The sequence below is a fragment of the Colobus angolensis genome, unplaced genomic scaffold (genome assembly GCF_000951035.1).
Source record: "Colobus angolensis palliatus isolate OR3802 unplaced genomic scaffold, Cang.pa_1.0 Scaffold71, whole genome shotgun sequence".
NCBI lineage: Eukaryota > Metazoa > Chordata > Mammalia > Primates > Cercopithecidae > Colobus > Colobus angolensis.
Window position 1 is genome coordinate 2,189,230 of NW_012120821.1, and position 16,251 is coordinate 2,205,480.

General features: G+C 38.9%; 1 protein-coding gene across 3 annotated transcripts in view; it reads left to right on the forward strand.

The window, feature by feature from the left end:
- The first annotated feature begins 454 nt into the window (after positions 1 to 454).
- Positions 455 to 16,251, forward strand: part of GABRA4 (gamma-aminobutyric acid (GABA) A receptor, alpha 4) — a 66,851-nt gene continuing 51,054 nt past the window's right edge. For 2 of the 3 annotated variants that reach the window (XM_011927334.1, XM_011927336.1), the window contains exons 1-3: positions 1,357 to 1,455; positions 1,948 to 2,066; positions 15,811 to 15,878. In XM_011927334.1, coding sequence (XP_011782724.1) covers positions 1,427 to 1,455; positions 1,948 to 2,066; positions 15,811 to 15,878 — 216 coding nt within the window. In that variant the 5' untranslated portion in view covers positions 1,357 to 1,426. Of the gene's footprint in view, positions 1,524 to 1,947; positions 2,067 to 15,810; positions 15,879 to 16,251 lie in introns of all 3 variants that reach the window. The other variant, XM_011927333.1, reaches the window with a different exon arrangement.

Consider the following 16,251-nt stretch of genomic DNA (forward strand, 5'->3'; position numbering starts at 1 on the left):
TGTCCACTAGTCATCCCAATTTGAACAAATGATCAGAGTTCCGACCAGAACCTAATTGGTGTTTGGTTCCAGGAGATGGGAATTACTTAGCTCATTGATCCATCATATGAAAATTACCACATGCATCATTACTAATTTAAAAGACGCTTTCCCCCCTTGAAGCCAATAATTAATGTTTTCCAAAGATCTACTGGGAATGCTTATCTTTGCTCAGTAAAACACTAAAGATATAGAGCTTAGTGTTCCCTTTCATGTCACAAGGGAACTAAGATTTGTCCCCCTCCATTTTAGTTTATGTATCCTTTCTCTCCATACCCCACCTTCTCTCTCTCTCTCTCTCTCTCTCTCTCTCACACACACACACACACACACACACACACACACACACACACACACATTTTCTCTTTTTCCCCGCCTCTCTCTCTCCAGCCATCCTTGCCCCCTACCTAAAGAGGTCAACCTCTGGAAGTAAGTCAACTCCATTCTGAAAAAGAAGAGTGTCGCAAGAAGTGAAAGTGATTTTGACCAGAGATCGCTTGTCTCCACTTCTCCCCTCCTCTCCAGAAAAGGATGGAGCAGCAAAGCGGAGGGTGTGCGCGTGTCTGGTGGAGGCGGGTAAAGAAATGGGGTGTCTTTAAAGCAATAGCTTAGCAAATACTGGGACTAGAGTGCGGCTCGAGTCCATTTCCCAACAGTTTGGAGAGAGTCCGCCGGGTGAGTTGTAACCGGTGTTAGCAGGAATAATCTTTTGGCTTTCATTGTCCTCTCTACCGCCCCCCCATAACACCTGAAGGGGAGGGTCTCAAAGGTCTTTTGAGCCCGGACTTGATCCCCTCTCCTCACCACCGCTACCACCCCACGCCCAGCAGTCCCCATCACCCGCCCTTTCTCCACCTCCAACCTTGGCTCTGGGTACAAACAGGTCCTCGCACAACCTGACGAGAGAGGAGCTTCATTGGTTACATCCAAATCCCAGCGGAAGGGAGGGGCCCAGGAAGGAGGAGGCCGAGCACTGCCGCGGGCAGGAAGCCCACCTGGGGTCGGGGGCTGCGGAGCCGGAGGAGGGGCGAGAGACCTGGGTCCTCATCCGCGGAGTTACGGTCGGAACAAACTTGCCGAGTCTTGCAGCGCAAGCGCGCGGATGCTAACCCCAGAACCTTCAGCGCGCGGGCACGAAAGGGTGTGGAGCGGTATACATAGCTCTACATACACATTGAGCGCTGAGCGAGAAAGGAGGGGGCGAGGAAGGCAGGTTCCGCCTCCCCTGGCCCCGTGCACACACACGCCCACCGCGGCTCGGGCTGGCTGAGCGCGGGCGAGTGTGAGCGCGAGTGTGCGCACGCCGCGGGAGCCTCTCTGCCCTCTCCTCGCACCCTGCTCAGGGCATCTGAAGAGCCTGGAAACGTGAACAGGCTTGAAGTATGGCATGTTGCAAAGATGGTTTCTGCCAAGAAGGTACCCGCGATCGCTCTGTCCGCCGGGGTCAGTTTCGCCCTCCTGCGCTTCCTGTGCCTGGCGGTTTGGTGAGTTCTCTGGGGTGCGGGGAGGTGGGCAAGGGAAAGTGAAGAAATGGCCAGCTCCCGGACCCCTTTGGCCACTCGCTCCTCCCTGGGTGTACTAGGTCTCCCTGGGTGTACATTTCAGCTGTAAGAGCAGGGGCCGAAGCCAGGCTTTTCTGTGACCGCATAGATGCGGAGAGCACGAAGGGCGCAGGATGCAAGAGGCATGTGGGCACTGGGGGTCTTGTGGCGGGGCGCGCTTTTCCTGACCATTTCTGTCTTCTGCATCTTAACCCCCAGGCTCATCTCCTTTAGCTTGGGGCAAGCGACTCCTTCCCTAGAAAACAAACCTGTTTGCACCTGTGCTCTGATGGATTCTTAAAATAATCTCCTCCGCCCCCGTTTTTTTTTTTTTTTTTTTTTTTTTTTTTTTTTTTTTTGCTTGCAGTTTAAACGAATCCCCAGGACAGAACCAAAAGGAGGAGAAATTGTGCACAGAAAATTTCACCCGCATCCTGGACAGTTTGCTCGATGGTTATGACAACAGGCTGCGTCCTGGATTTGGGGGTATGAACGATTTCAAACGCGCAAGTGTGTCCTGTCTGTCCCTCTCTTGGTCTTCCTCTCTGTCTGTCTGTGGGAATATCATTAGGTATGCCTCACGTGCAAAAATAAATCTCTCTCTCTTTCTATCTCTCCTCTCTTGGTGAGACCTATGACAAGAAGACCGCCTCCACCCGTACTTTCCCATCTCCCTGCCCCCTCAGAAGCTTTGCCTCTCCCCCACACTAATTACCTCCTGGGACCTGACTGCTGGTTGGGGGAGGTTGGAGAGGAAGAGTCAAAAATGGGAACTCTGTGCTCAGCTGCCTGGCCGCTATTCGCTGAGAATAGTTTCCCTGAACCTGGCCACTTAGCTCAGAGCAGGTTGCACTTGAGGCAGCTGAACCGAAGTCCCTCGTCCTCCCACGTGTCCATGCCTATGCCAAAACCTTGGCCAGTGTTCTACCTAGGACATAAATCTGGGGCATGAAGCTGCCTGCTCTGCTAGAGAACCCATTCCTTTCCTTTTCTCTTCTACAGCAGGATGCTTTTTTTTCCTTTCCTTTTTCGGTGATGTGTCATTTGCTTTCCTCCTAAGACTTTAAAGTTAGACATGTTTCAGCTTGCTTTCTTCAACAAAATAGGTATAAAGGACTTAACAGAGGTACATCCATTAACAGCACTGTTGCTCTTTTTCATATTCATATTTCCTTTGCATATATAATGAAAATCTAGGTGGCAAGCTTTGTGCTAGGTACTAGGTCCACAGAAATTTTAAGATACACTTCTTAACCTCAAATAGCTTCTCAGTCCAGTTCAACGAGGACAAATGACTTGCTAGGGTACCATTCATAGGTTTGGCCCAGGTCCTTTGATCTCAAAGTCCCTGTTCTTTACAGTACACTGCATTAATTACCCTTCAGCAACTGAGTTGAACAGGACAGAGATTCTGTCTTAAAGGAGCTTACATTCAAGTGGTAACAAAAATAACAACCAGTAATATCGTATTTATTTAATTACATGTTCACATAAGCCAGGCATTTTGTAGGCATTACTACTCTGTTTAACCCTCACAGCAACCCTTTGAAAGCCATTACTATCCCCACTTTACAGATGAGGAAATTGAGGCTTAGAAAGTTAAGTAACTAGTCCAAGTTCCAAGTGGGAGGGCAAGCATGTAAACCCAGAGCAGGCTGTATATTTGAAAAACAAAGCCGTGCACATGGGGATGGTATCAGATACTGTGTGATGAGTATCATCTAATATTAGAAGCATGGAGCAACTTTATACCTCCTATTGAGGGTGTGTAGGAGATGAGATGTTGGGAGAATGGAGAAAGTAAGAATGGGGAGCAGGACAGCCTGTGATGTGAAGCAGGAGTATGGCCTGAGGCTAGAAAGAGTTGGTGGAGAGAAAATAAAGTTGGATAGAGTAGAGTTGGGTGCTTCTTTGGTGTCTAGTCTCATTTAACAGATGGGGACACTAAGGTCTAGAAAGGGAAAGTGATGTATATAAGGGCACGTAGTACATCAATGATAGGATGAGATCAGGTCTTCTGAATTCCAAACCATTATTTTCTTGGATTTTATGAGAAGGTTATGGGAAGCCATTGAGGGTATTGATTCAGCATTTGTATATTTCTTTTTTTTCTTTGAGATAGAGTCTCACTCTGTCACCCAGGCTGGAGTACAGTGGCTTGATCTTGGCTCACTGCAACCTCTGGCTCCCAGGTTCAAGTGATTCTCCTGACTTAGCCCCCCAAGTAGCTGGGATTACAGGTGCGAACCACCACACCTGGCTAATTTTTTTAAATATACTTTTTGGTAAGGATGGGGTGTCACCATGTTGGCCAGGCTGGTCTTGAACTCCTGACCTCAAGTGATCCACCCTCCTCAGTCTCCCAAAGTGCTGGGATTACAGGCATGAGCCATGCTGGGCCAGCATTTGTATGTTGACAGTGATAAGGATAGAAGAGAAGAATGAAAGTTTCTCCTGCTTCTTTTCACATTGCCTCTCCAGGGATAAGCTGCCTGCACTGCATTTGCCTTCATGCAAATCTGAAAAGGGGTGAATCATTTGTCAATGCATGATCTTCCATAAGTGACTGGGAAATTACCATTTTAGATCAAAAATAGTGTTGTGGAGCATGGTTCAGATGATGTGATACCATTTAAGGCAATATTATATCAATAAAAGAGGATTTATCTGCCCATAAACGTTTTAAACTTGACATTTCAAGTGAAGAAAGAAAAATAAGAAAAGTATCCAGTCCTATGTAGTTTACATATTCATTCAGAAAATTGATATACCAGAACATAAATCAAGGTGAAAAGTTAGAACTGAAACTATATTGTTTGGTTATAAATGTTGAAAATTAAAATAATACCTGCCCAGCTGGCTATAATGCAAGCTATAATTCAAAAGGAAGAAGGGATCCATTGTAGATAGATCCTTCTTACCATCCGCTCTCTCCCATACCATTATATTGACAATAACATAAGTGAAAACAATATATGGGAGCCATTACTGGGTTTTGGTTAATCGTAATTCTACCAAATGTCTCAAGGACATTATTAGTCATCTAATTTGTCACTGCCAAATGATCTGCATTACCCACCTGAAAACATTTTTGTAGTTTTATGAGAAGGGGTCGAATTAACATTACTTCCAGCATTACCAATTGGTAAACCATTTAAACATTTACTAAATAGCATAACATGGGTTTTGTTTGTTTGTTTGTTTCTTGGCTTTGCTGATAAATGGTTGTGGTAAATGTGATTCACTTTTTAGAAGTGGGTCATTCTCTGTAAATGTGTAGTATTCCAAATGTGACAGAGGAATAGAGATTCTCACCTGCAGAAAATGTGTTTTCTGTTTACATGAAGTTGTAAATGTGTACCACGGAAAACAATGAGAAACTTCATCATTAGCACAGACTCTTAGATACCACAAATCAGATCCCTTCTATGACATTGGATACTCTGTGGAAAATTTGGTATTTTAAAAATAAAATGAAAACAATCCAGATTTTGACTAGTAGGCTATAAATATGGATTTACTTCCTGGTTCCTATAATCCTGCTTCTGCTCTTTGTGGGGCATTTACTTTATATCTGTTTATACAACTTTGCTGTGTTCCATTTCAAACAAAGCTAAAAGCAAAGATTTGAACTGAAATTGGATGGTTTGTGATTGCTCAGTAGGCCAGGCAGGGGTTGAAATAGATTTGGAAACTAAATTACATATTTTTAACTCAGCAGCACAGCTTGTGATAGGGAAATAAAAGGAACTGAAATGGTTTCCTTTTTTTACATCCCTCCAGGATCTCCTCTCCCTTGTCTCCTACATTCTCCCATTGGAGAAGAAAAGGGGAAAAGGCGAGAAGAGAGGGAAGGTGGCATGGTGAGAGAAGCTGATTTCGTACTTCTGAGAGGATGTAGTCCTCTCAACCTCTGACAAATCAGTTGCTATCATCCTGAAGTAGCTTTCACCTGTGTAGATATAGCACACAAGTGAAACCTTCCACAAAGAAGTCAGAAAATAATTCCCTAGCTCTTGTTCACTTTCAACACTGTTATATGCTTTCTTAAAAATGCATAGCTAAGGTATTTACTGACTACCAGGAAATGGTTTAGGAAACCTGCCATTACTCATTTTCTGTTTATCGAAGGGTTGCACAGCCTTTCACACACCTCAATATTTTGAGGCACATCATCCAGAATAACAAGTGTTTCAAATACAGATCATTGCCTTTGAATCATCTTCCGCAACCTCTCTGAAATGGGAATGAAGCATATGAGTCATTTTTGTAAGGTTATTCACCAACATAGTAGGACTTCACATTAGTGGACTTCACATTATTTACTAAGATTATTACAACAACACAAAGAGATAAGTAAGGCAGGCATCATCCCTCTGTTAGAAAACAGGCTGAGAAAATTTCCAATGAATTGCTCACCAATTCTATAGCTGCTTCTTGGTAAACTCACAACACACACCCTCATCTTTAAAACCTTAGTCGGGCAGCTGGTCCTATATCCACTCCTGAGGCGTTCTTGCATTGCCTTGTTTATCAAGAGTCAAATTTCCTGAACATGCCTTCTTGCTCCTAAGTAGGATCTTAAAATAAGCAAAACTGCATTTGCTCTGAAGAAGTGAGATAAGAACTTTTATTCTAAAGCTTTAATAACTTTTCAAACAGCAAAGAAAACACAGAAAATTGTATGCATTTGGGTTAAGTTGGAATATTTTCCCCACGAAAATCAAATTGTGTTTGCAATGTTTTCAAATGATCTATGTATCTCCATTTAAAAGTTAATGTGTCTTGTGCTAGTCTTGTTAATTAAATGTCAATAGAGAAATGCTTTAAAAAATATGTAGGCAAAAAGAGCATTTCTCGGCAACATAAAACTTCATTCTCTTCCAATTTGTCCCATTCGTTCATTCATTCATTTGTGAAACCAATCTGTATTGAGAGACCACTATATGTCAGGAACAATGTAAGGTTGTGAAGATATCATTCTGATCTGATATGAGCCCTCACAGACTTTACAGCTAAGCATTATAGAGAGATGAAAATAACAAAGAAATAATAAAATAATTAAATGAAAATGCTATAGAATTATCTAATAGCATGCTAAAAGGGGAAAAAATGGGTGAGGGATCTATTTCAGATTTGGTGTTCCTGGAAGTCTTTTAAGCTAAAACCTAAAGGTGTCAGGCATGAAAAGAGTATGAGAAAAGTAATTCTCAGAGGGAACAAAACAATTAAATGCAAAGGTCTGAAGGTAGATAATAGGTTAGTGTGATGTAGACTGTAAGAGTCCAGCATGCCTGTAGCCAGAATGCAAGAAGAAGAATCTCATGAGGTTTGGCTGAGATGGTAAACAGAGGCCAAGTCTCGCAGGGTCTCTGAGGACCCTGTAAAAGAGCATAAATTATTATCCTAGTGAACCTGGAAGCAATTGGAGTTTTCTAAATGGAAGGAATAACATGGCTTGACTTAGAGTGAAAAATGCTCCATCTTGTCTACATAAAGGAAGACTTAGAAAAGGAAGTGGGGGAACTTGGAAGCAGGGAGACCAATGAAGCTTTTGTTACTTTAGCTTTAGTTCTCTTAAGTTGCCGGTTGCTTGGAAAAAGGTGGTAGAGGTAGTAAAGATGGATATACGTAAGTTGATTAAAGTGAGATTTTTGGAGGTTTAATTCAACAAAGAATTGGCAATTGACTTGATATGGATGTTAAAAAAAAAGAGAGAGAGAAGTAAAAAATGACTTTTCCATTTCTATTTTGAGAAATTGGGCAAGGTTGATATTATTTAAAGTTGGGGAGAACTGCATGATTTCCTGCCCTCTTAAGTTCACACTGTGGGAGAGACAGAAAATAAGCAACAGAAATAAGTAAAATACAGTGTGTGTGCCAGATGTTGGTTAACAGCTATAGAGTAATGTAAAGCAGGGGAGGGGGTTGCCATTTTAAGTAGAATAATTAGTGGAGATTCTACTAAGAAGGTGCTATTTGAACACTGGTCGTACTTAAATAAAAGCATAAACCACGTTTGGGATGGGGTCTTCTAATGAATGAGAAGGAATTCTAAGTGCAAACATGTTAAGCAGGGAAGTCAGAGTCCCTGTAGTGAAGTTTAGCAGGGCTGAGGCATTAAAGGGGATCAGTGTGATAAGAGGACAAGGTTGTGTACAGCTTTGCAGGCTGATTAGGACTGTGCTTTTACTCTGAGTCAGATCAAAAGTGACTGGAAAGATTTTAGCAGGGACAAGGCCTGAACTAATTTTAAAAGGCTCTCCTTGTGTTGAGAACAGGCAGTCAGAGGCAAGGGCAGATGCAGCAAGGTTTTCCATAATAAACCAGGCGAGAAATGAGGGATACTTTGACCAAGCTGGTTGCAGAGCAGTTTGTAAATTTATAAGAAATGGTTGGCTTCTGGATATTTTGAAATTAAAGTCAACTGACGACAGCTAGAACGTGGGATGTGAGAGAAAGGGAGGTGTCAAAGCCGATTGCAAAGTTTTTGATTTGGACACGTAGAAAAATGGAGTTGTCAAGACTGTGCCAGAAGTAGAACAAGGGCATAGATGAGCAATTTGTGTGCAGGTATGGTACCTTTGAGATGTCTATTACATATCAAATGGAGATGAACCTGAATTTCAGGGATCATGAGTATGTCAATATACATGATATTTAAAGCCAGAAGTCTAAAAAGATTACAGGGGATTAAGTTTGATAGCGAAGATGTACAAATATTGAGTTTTGATGTCTCCAATGTTAGGAGGTGGCTCCAGAGAGGAGAGGAGGAACCTTTGTCCCAAGAAGACTTAAAAGGAGTGGCTTGTGAAGTAGCAGGAAAACCAAGGGAGTGTGTATAAAATTAAAGTAAAATGTAAGGGGGGGAAAAAAAGAAAAAATAAAGAAAGGAGGAGGGATTAATTTAGTCAAATGTTCCTGACAGATAAAGAAAGATGAGAACTTAAAATTGATCACTGGATTTAGCAATGTGTACATCTTCACTGATTTTGACTGTTTTGGTGGAGCCATTTTGGTGTTATGATAGGTGTGAAAGTCTGATTGAGTGCATTCAAGAGAGAATGGAATAAGATTTTTCTGGGCATTTGTACAAGGAAGCAGAGAAATTGGGATGGTAGAAGGAAGGAGGCAGAAAAATGGGAGAAAGAAGAAATACTTTTAAAGTTGGCAGGAACAATGCTGTACATAAGGAAAAACTCATGGTACTGGCAAAAGGAAGTGGACCCTAGGCATGAAAAACAAATTATTGAGATAGATGATGGAGTGAATAAGAAGAATCAGAGGTACTGTTGATTGGTTTTTTTCAGAAGTTCAAATATAATAGAGAAGAGAAAGAGAAAAGTTTGCCTTTCGTTTTTCAAGGTTAGACCATAACATGTTTTTCTTTCTTCCTTTCTTTCTTTTTTTTTCTTCTATTGGGAATAATCTAGTAGAGAATATTTAGCATTAGATTGGAGGGAAGGCATAGCTGAAAGAAATATGTCTTTGATAAAACAAGAGTAGTTTGAAGTTTACTTTCTTATGCACTTGGTTAAAAAAAAAAAAAAGATATACAACATACCGGTGCTGTTATATATTTACATTTTCTTTAGGGTTAGGATGTATCCATTGTATTCGGTGTTTCCTGAAATAGACACTCTGAAGTCTAGATTACAGGATATTAGAAAATTGGTGATATTTGGGTAATACTTCACTGAGTTGTTAGACTTCTTTTAGATGAGAAAATACATCTGATTGCATTTGTATATATCATTAAACATCACTGCCTTATAGTCTATGCCTTTCTTACATATTTATTCTATAAGCCACAGGTACACAGAATTGAAACCTAGATTAATAGTTCTTGGTATTTGACACACTTTCATTATTGGCCGATACATAGCCTTCTTTTTATACATCCTTCCATCTATTCAATCATTTATTAAAATATAATAAACATACCAGTTAAATCACCAACCAGCACAAAGTATAGGACTTGGACAAGTTTCATTCTGCTCTGTGGTCTCCTCCATCCTATCTTCCCCACCCAAAGTAACCATGATTTTAAGTCCTTTTAAAATAATTGTATTAGTTTTCCTTTGAATGTCCTTTTAGGTTGACTTCTTTATTTTAAAGTTTATTTTAAATATTTAATTGTTTTGAATTTGCTATATATAATCTTTTGATGCTTTTAACTTAATTATATATTGCTAAAAATCATTCTTATTGTTGCATATTGCAATAGATCATTCATTTTGACTGCTGTGTGATATTCCCATTGCATAGAAACCAGCTTATTCATCTGCTCTGTTGGCAGTAGGCTTTTTGCTTGTTTCCAAGATTGTGGTGCTCTGAATATCCTGGCCCAAATTTCCTGCTGTAAATGTGCAAGAGTTTCTTTTGCATATATATCAAGGAATGGATTTTCTGGATCTTAGTGTAAGTGGGAGTTGACAAGATAATGCCAAACTATTTTTCATGATGAGTTTACAAAATCAACTCCCATTTACAGTTTACAATGAACATGACATTCAGGATCCAGATACCCTCTTTAACACAAGATATATATATATCTTGAAATGGTATTTCTTAAAATGGCATTTTATTGTGAAATGATTTGAATTTTTCCGATTCTCACTATGTTCTAACGTGGTTGAATATCTTTTCCAATCTTTATCGGCTATGATAATTTTCTTTCTGTGAATTACTTGTTTTTATTGTTTGCTCATATTTTATTTCTGTTGTTGTTCATACTTTATTTGATGGCTGTAATTATTTACAAAGTAGACCAGGATAGATGGATTATATGACATGGGAGGCACTAATCTTTAATGTCTTCTAAGTGAAAGAAACTTCTAGAACTTTATAGTGTTTTCTGCTTTCTCAGTGATATCAATGGATATCTCTCGTCTTTGTTTAGTATTCAGGAAGGCTCATATATGTATATTTTGTAAATGACAAGCGAAGAGATTTCTTTATGTATTTCATTTAGGATTCCTTGTTGTATCGCTTCAAGTGTCTTCATTTTTGGAGATATGTCACTAGTATTTTGTAAGGTGATGGTGGATGTGTGATGTAGGTGGCTGGATAATTAGAAATGTTTCCTCAAGTGCATGGCTGGGAAGGCAATATGGAAAATAAGGATGGATTAGTTTCAAGATCAGCAAAACACCCTAGGCTTTCTCATGATGTAGCAGCAAATTAGACATCATTATTGGAGATGAAATTTCAAAAATGATTCCACCCTTTAACCATATCTGTACTGCTAAAATTAAGTAAACTGGGAAATTATCTGATTCATTGTTAATTGCCTTCCCTCTTTCCCAGCAAGTTAGACTCATTAATTAGATGGAAATATTTCCCTGAATTTGATCTTGCTGGTCTTGGCTCTTTCTTTCCCAAAAACTGTTGAATTATCTTGTTTACCTTACAGACTGTCAACCATATTTTAGGTGTCAAAAAATGTATCCCTGCTACCAACAAAGTAGAATTGTAAACTAAAAGATGTCTTTAATGTTTCACAAATGCATACCAAATTATGGGAAGAAATCCTTCCAAGCTCAAAATTATCTGGTTTCCATGTAATTATACTCTTAGTGAGGTTGATTTGAACATCCTAAACTGTTGTATTAGAGGAGGTGTCTTTAAGAGTTATTCTTAATTACATAGTGACCATTATTCACTGACAACTGATTTATCAGAGGCCTATTACATTTAAAACCTGTGATTGGTCCTGCCAGAGGATACAAATACAAATAAAACACAGTTTCTAAAAATGGGAAATATTTTTAGTTTAACTGCTGTGGAAAGTAATTCTGTTAATTTTTTCTTTTGATGGGTTTTTAAATCACTACTGGGATGATATTAGGAACATGATGAAACACAGTTATTCAATGCCTAATATGTGCAAGGCATTGTGCTAGTTTGGGACTTCAAAAAGGATTAAGATTTTGCCTTTGCTGTTACAGATAGAAAGACCCAGGCAGTATGCAGTAGTAGGAATAACAGTAAAGGCGTGAAAAGCACTGTGAGAAAATACTTTAGAAACTAATGAACAAAGCAGGAAATGTAGGTATAGCATGTTATATTCTAGATATGAAATTCCACATTTGCTTAAGTAATTAATGATTTATTATTGGTGATGTTATATAGTATAGGAAAGCTAGCACATGCTTTGGAGATCAATACAAGGGGATTAGAATTCTGGCTCTGTCATACATTATTTAATCTCTGTGAACTCAGTTTCCAGATCCATAACACTCTCATGAGGATAGCGCCTTTGGAGGGTGTCGTGAAGATTACATGAAATAGTATATGGGAAGAACCTAATAACCTACCTGGCAAATAATTGTTCTTTAATAAATAGTAATTATTGTAACTTTGCTTATTGTTCTTTGGAAAATACCCACACCCTGTGAGCATACCTGCCCCTCAATCTGTCCAGTCTTCAACCCCACTGCCACATCCCTAGTCCAAGCTGTTATCACCAACTCTCAACTTGACCAATATAGCAGCCTCTTAGAAGAGCCCTTCTTCTACTTTTGCTTCCCTGTAATGTATTGTCAATACCATTGTCAGAATAATTTTGTAAAATATATAATCTAATCATACAAACTCCCTTACTTCAAACCCTCAGCGGTCTCCCAGTGATTATGGGATACAAATCAAACTTCTTACCACAACCTGCAAGTAAAGACAGAGGCAGACTGAATTATCAGAAAAAGAAAGCTCCAGGAAAAAAACACAGGAAACACAATTAACATTTGGGTTCTCTAAGGCTGCCATAACAAAGTACCACAGACTGGGTGGCTTAAACAATAGGAAATTAATTTTTCACAGTTCTGGAGATAACAAAGTGTAGGCAAAATTGGTTTCTTCTAAGTCCTCTCTCCTTGGCTTATATATGGCCATCTTCTCTCCATGTTCACATTGTTTCTGCTATGTGTGTGTGTGTGTGTGTGTGTCCTAATCTACACTTCTGATATGGTCACAGTCATATTGGATTAGGGCCCACCCTAGTGACCTCATTTTAACTTTAGTGTCTCTTTAAAAAGTGTATTTCCAAATATGGTCACATTCTGAGGTACCAAGAATTAAGACTTCATCATAGGAATTTGGAGGGAATACAATTTAGTTCATAACAATACTCTATGTAGCTCCCCATCTTTTACTGATCTATTTACAACTTATTTTCCATGTAGTTTTAACTACAGTCACCATAGCATATATTATAAGTGTGTTGCTTAAAACATGCCACTTTTTAGAATATGAGTTCGAGGGTAGGTGTTCTATCCACTGTACCCTGGTTTTCATTCTATCTTTATGACTTTTATTTCTCATCATTCTGTCCTTCCCTTGCTTTGCTTCAGCCCTACTGGCCCCCTTTCTAGTCCCTGAATACACTCAGCCCTTTTCCTGTCTTTGATTTTGTCCTCTTGCAGTTCTCTCTGCCTGGAATCCAGCTTCCCAAGCTCTTGCAATGGCTCATGCTCATTCTCCAAGCTTGAGTTTAAAAGTCATTGCTTTGAAGAAGCAGCTGTGACTGCAAATCAGGAATGGCCTTCCCAGTCTCTCACTCTCTTACCATCCTGTGTTTTTCCTCTTAGAAATGATAGCATTCTGTTATTTAGTTTATCATTTTACTACTGTATTCATACTCTGACTGCCCCAATGGCATGTTAGCTCTTTGAGGCAGGGAATTCCTGAGTCTTGTTTACCAATGTAGCATCAGAGCCTAGCAGGGAACCCAACACACAACTGGCACTCATTCAATAAATGTTTATTGAATGAATGTCTGAAGGAAATCCCTTTACCAATCAAATGTTTTTAGGATCTCTCTCGATCTCAAAGATACATAGGAACATATAAGGCAAATACTGAATCATGAATGTCACAAATACTAAGGTTGTAATTTTCAACACAAAACATTATTCAAGAATCATTGAGAAAGCAGCATGTTATGCAAGAATTGGAAAATGTTCATTCTTATCATGGAATCATTGTAACTATAGAACTACAAGAATTAGCATACACCCACACACTTTAAAATAAATGTATAAGGAAAAATATCATTGGCCTAATTCTTTTCTCTCCTAGACTCCTCGCTCCCCTGAAATACCTATGATATTAATATTTTATAGCACACGGTGTTGTAAATACTATCCTAGAAAACAGATGAACACTGTAAAATAGAGTAAAGTGAACAGCCTCAGCTAGGAACTTGTTAGAAATGCAAATTGTGAGGCCACCCCTTATGCCTAGTACTAAATCAGCATATCCGGGTGTGGAGTTTAACAATCTGTGTTTTAACAGGTATATCAGAACCACTTCTCTAAACTGATCATCAAAGTAACTTTTGATTTCTCAAGAATCTTGTCAAACAGTCTAGTTGTCAGGACATAACCAACCTTAATTATTCGAGTAACTTATCTCCACTTGCCCTGACTTGCAATGACATAGTGTTTCTGCTTTTTAATACTCTGGCAATTGTCCTTAAGAAAGTAACATAGTGATTTGTTTCACTGTTGAACCTGTTTGAGTGAAATTGCTATCTTCTAGGGTTCAGCACATATTACCTGCTTCCTGGACTACCTAACTATTCCTGGAACAATTTGACGTTAATGAGCTTATTACTATCATGTTTTGCTGTTGTTTTCTCCAATTTTCATTCAAATAAAAATCTAATTAACTTTTCTGCTTTCCATAGATGTAGTCTTGAAAAAATTAAATCTCATGATAGATAAGCCTGATCCAGACTTTTTCTCTTACTATACTGCCTAAGGCTTTATTTTTCTTAGGATACTTATTCAATAAGGAATCTTCTCATTCTCCCTCGAGTTACCTTTCTTTGTGTGGATCAATCTTCATTCTTTAGAAGAAGAAATATTCAGATTCATTTTTATGAGGATAACTTTAGAACTAGGGCATTAAGTAATACCAATTTCTCTTTGCCTTTTTTTTTTTTTTTTTGGCATGAATCCCATTTCCCAAGCAAGAATCCAAGTGCGAGATTATTTCATCTTTATAGCAGATGTCATTCTTCCTACGGAATATCTAGCCTCTGGCTATACAGTATTATAAACCATTGTTTAAGGAAGTTATGTTCAAGGGGCAACAACTTTTATATTTTTGTTTGTATTAAAATGCTATATTATACATAATAATGACTATTGTCATTACTGAGCACATGATATTCTAGAGACCGGGAAAATGATTTACAAGTATTATCTCAATTAATACTCATTAATATCTTTACCTATGGGGATATATGACTTGAAGATGATATTACTAGAAGATGTTAGAACCAAATGTGAACTCCAAACTTTCTGATTTTAAACTTCATGCTAAACTCAGATTGTGCTAAACCCAGATTGTGTTCCCTTGTCTAAAATCTGTGTTAGCCATATTGTCATTATGCTTCCACGTTTCTCTTCTGCCAAAACACCTATGTGCTTCTTCATGAATTAGTCTTATTTAGATACAGGAAAGAGTCTCAATAGGGGCCATTGTCAGAAGCAAAGGGAACCTCACAAGGAATGAGTACTTTCATGAGAGAGTCGCTTTGCTGAGCATCTTATTTCAGCAATTTCATTTGATTGCTATCAAAATCTTGCCTGATGTTTGTGGTTGCTACTATTGAGGAGTTAAATAACTTGCACAAGATTGTACAGTTAGTAGGTGGCAGAGCATAAGTAGCTGTTACTTATAAAAAAGTTTGTCTTTGATCCCAATCAGCAGTGGATGGTGTGCCTGTTGATAAAGGTGACATTTTTAAAATATTTTTTAAAATTATTTTTAAAATTATTTACTGGTATCCTCAACTCTCCAAGGATACAGTCCTTACGGCTGTTATGGTTTTTCTCTTCTTTGCTCCTGTGGCCACACTTCCCCTTTTTAACAGCTCACTTCTTTATAGAGGCCAATCAGATGATGGACTACAAAATATCACAAAGGTTAAAAACTTTTGTGTCTCTGCATTGCCTGTTGTAACAGTGTCCAGGGGTGATGTATATTTAAGAAAGGTTCCTGGTAAGTAATTAGGGTTTCTTTTTGCCTGTAAGTAAACACTGCTTTCTGATTTTGTTGTGCTTTGGTCTACATTTTTTTGTAGAGATTCATTATGTCACTGAAAATTTAAGATGCTTGTAGAAACATGACATATCATATCTATATTTACTCTGTAATTAACCATCCAAGCCTGTAAAATTGGTAATTATTTTTTCACACTTATTCACTTCATACCCGCTAGGTCCTGTTACAGAAGTGAAAACTGACATATATGTCACCAGCTTCGGACCTGTTTCTGATGTTGAAATGGTAGGTATTTTCAAAGTTTAATTTACCTTTTGAGACTTGAAGAAAACATGTAGAAAAGAGGGCAATTAATATTTATTTCGTTGTCAATCACACAAAGCCAGAAACCCAAAGAACCCCTAATTAAACTTAAGAGTGTATAAAGAGTAAGACATTGAATCTCTTTCAATTTGCATTTCAGTTGTAACATTTGAGTGCTTGTTGATTTAAGGTCATTCCAAACAAAGAGAAGAACTTTCCTATTACTGGTTCCTATAGCACAACCTGGGGTGTAGCTTTTTTCCTTCCTTCCTTCTTTCCTTCCTTCCTTCCTTCCTTCCTTCCTTCCTTCCTTCCTTCCTTCCTTCCTTCCTTCCTTCCTTCCTTCCTTCCCCTT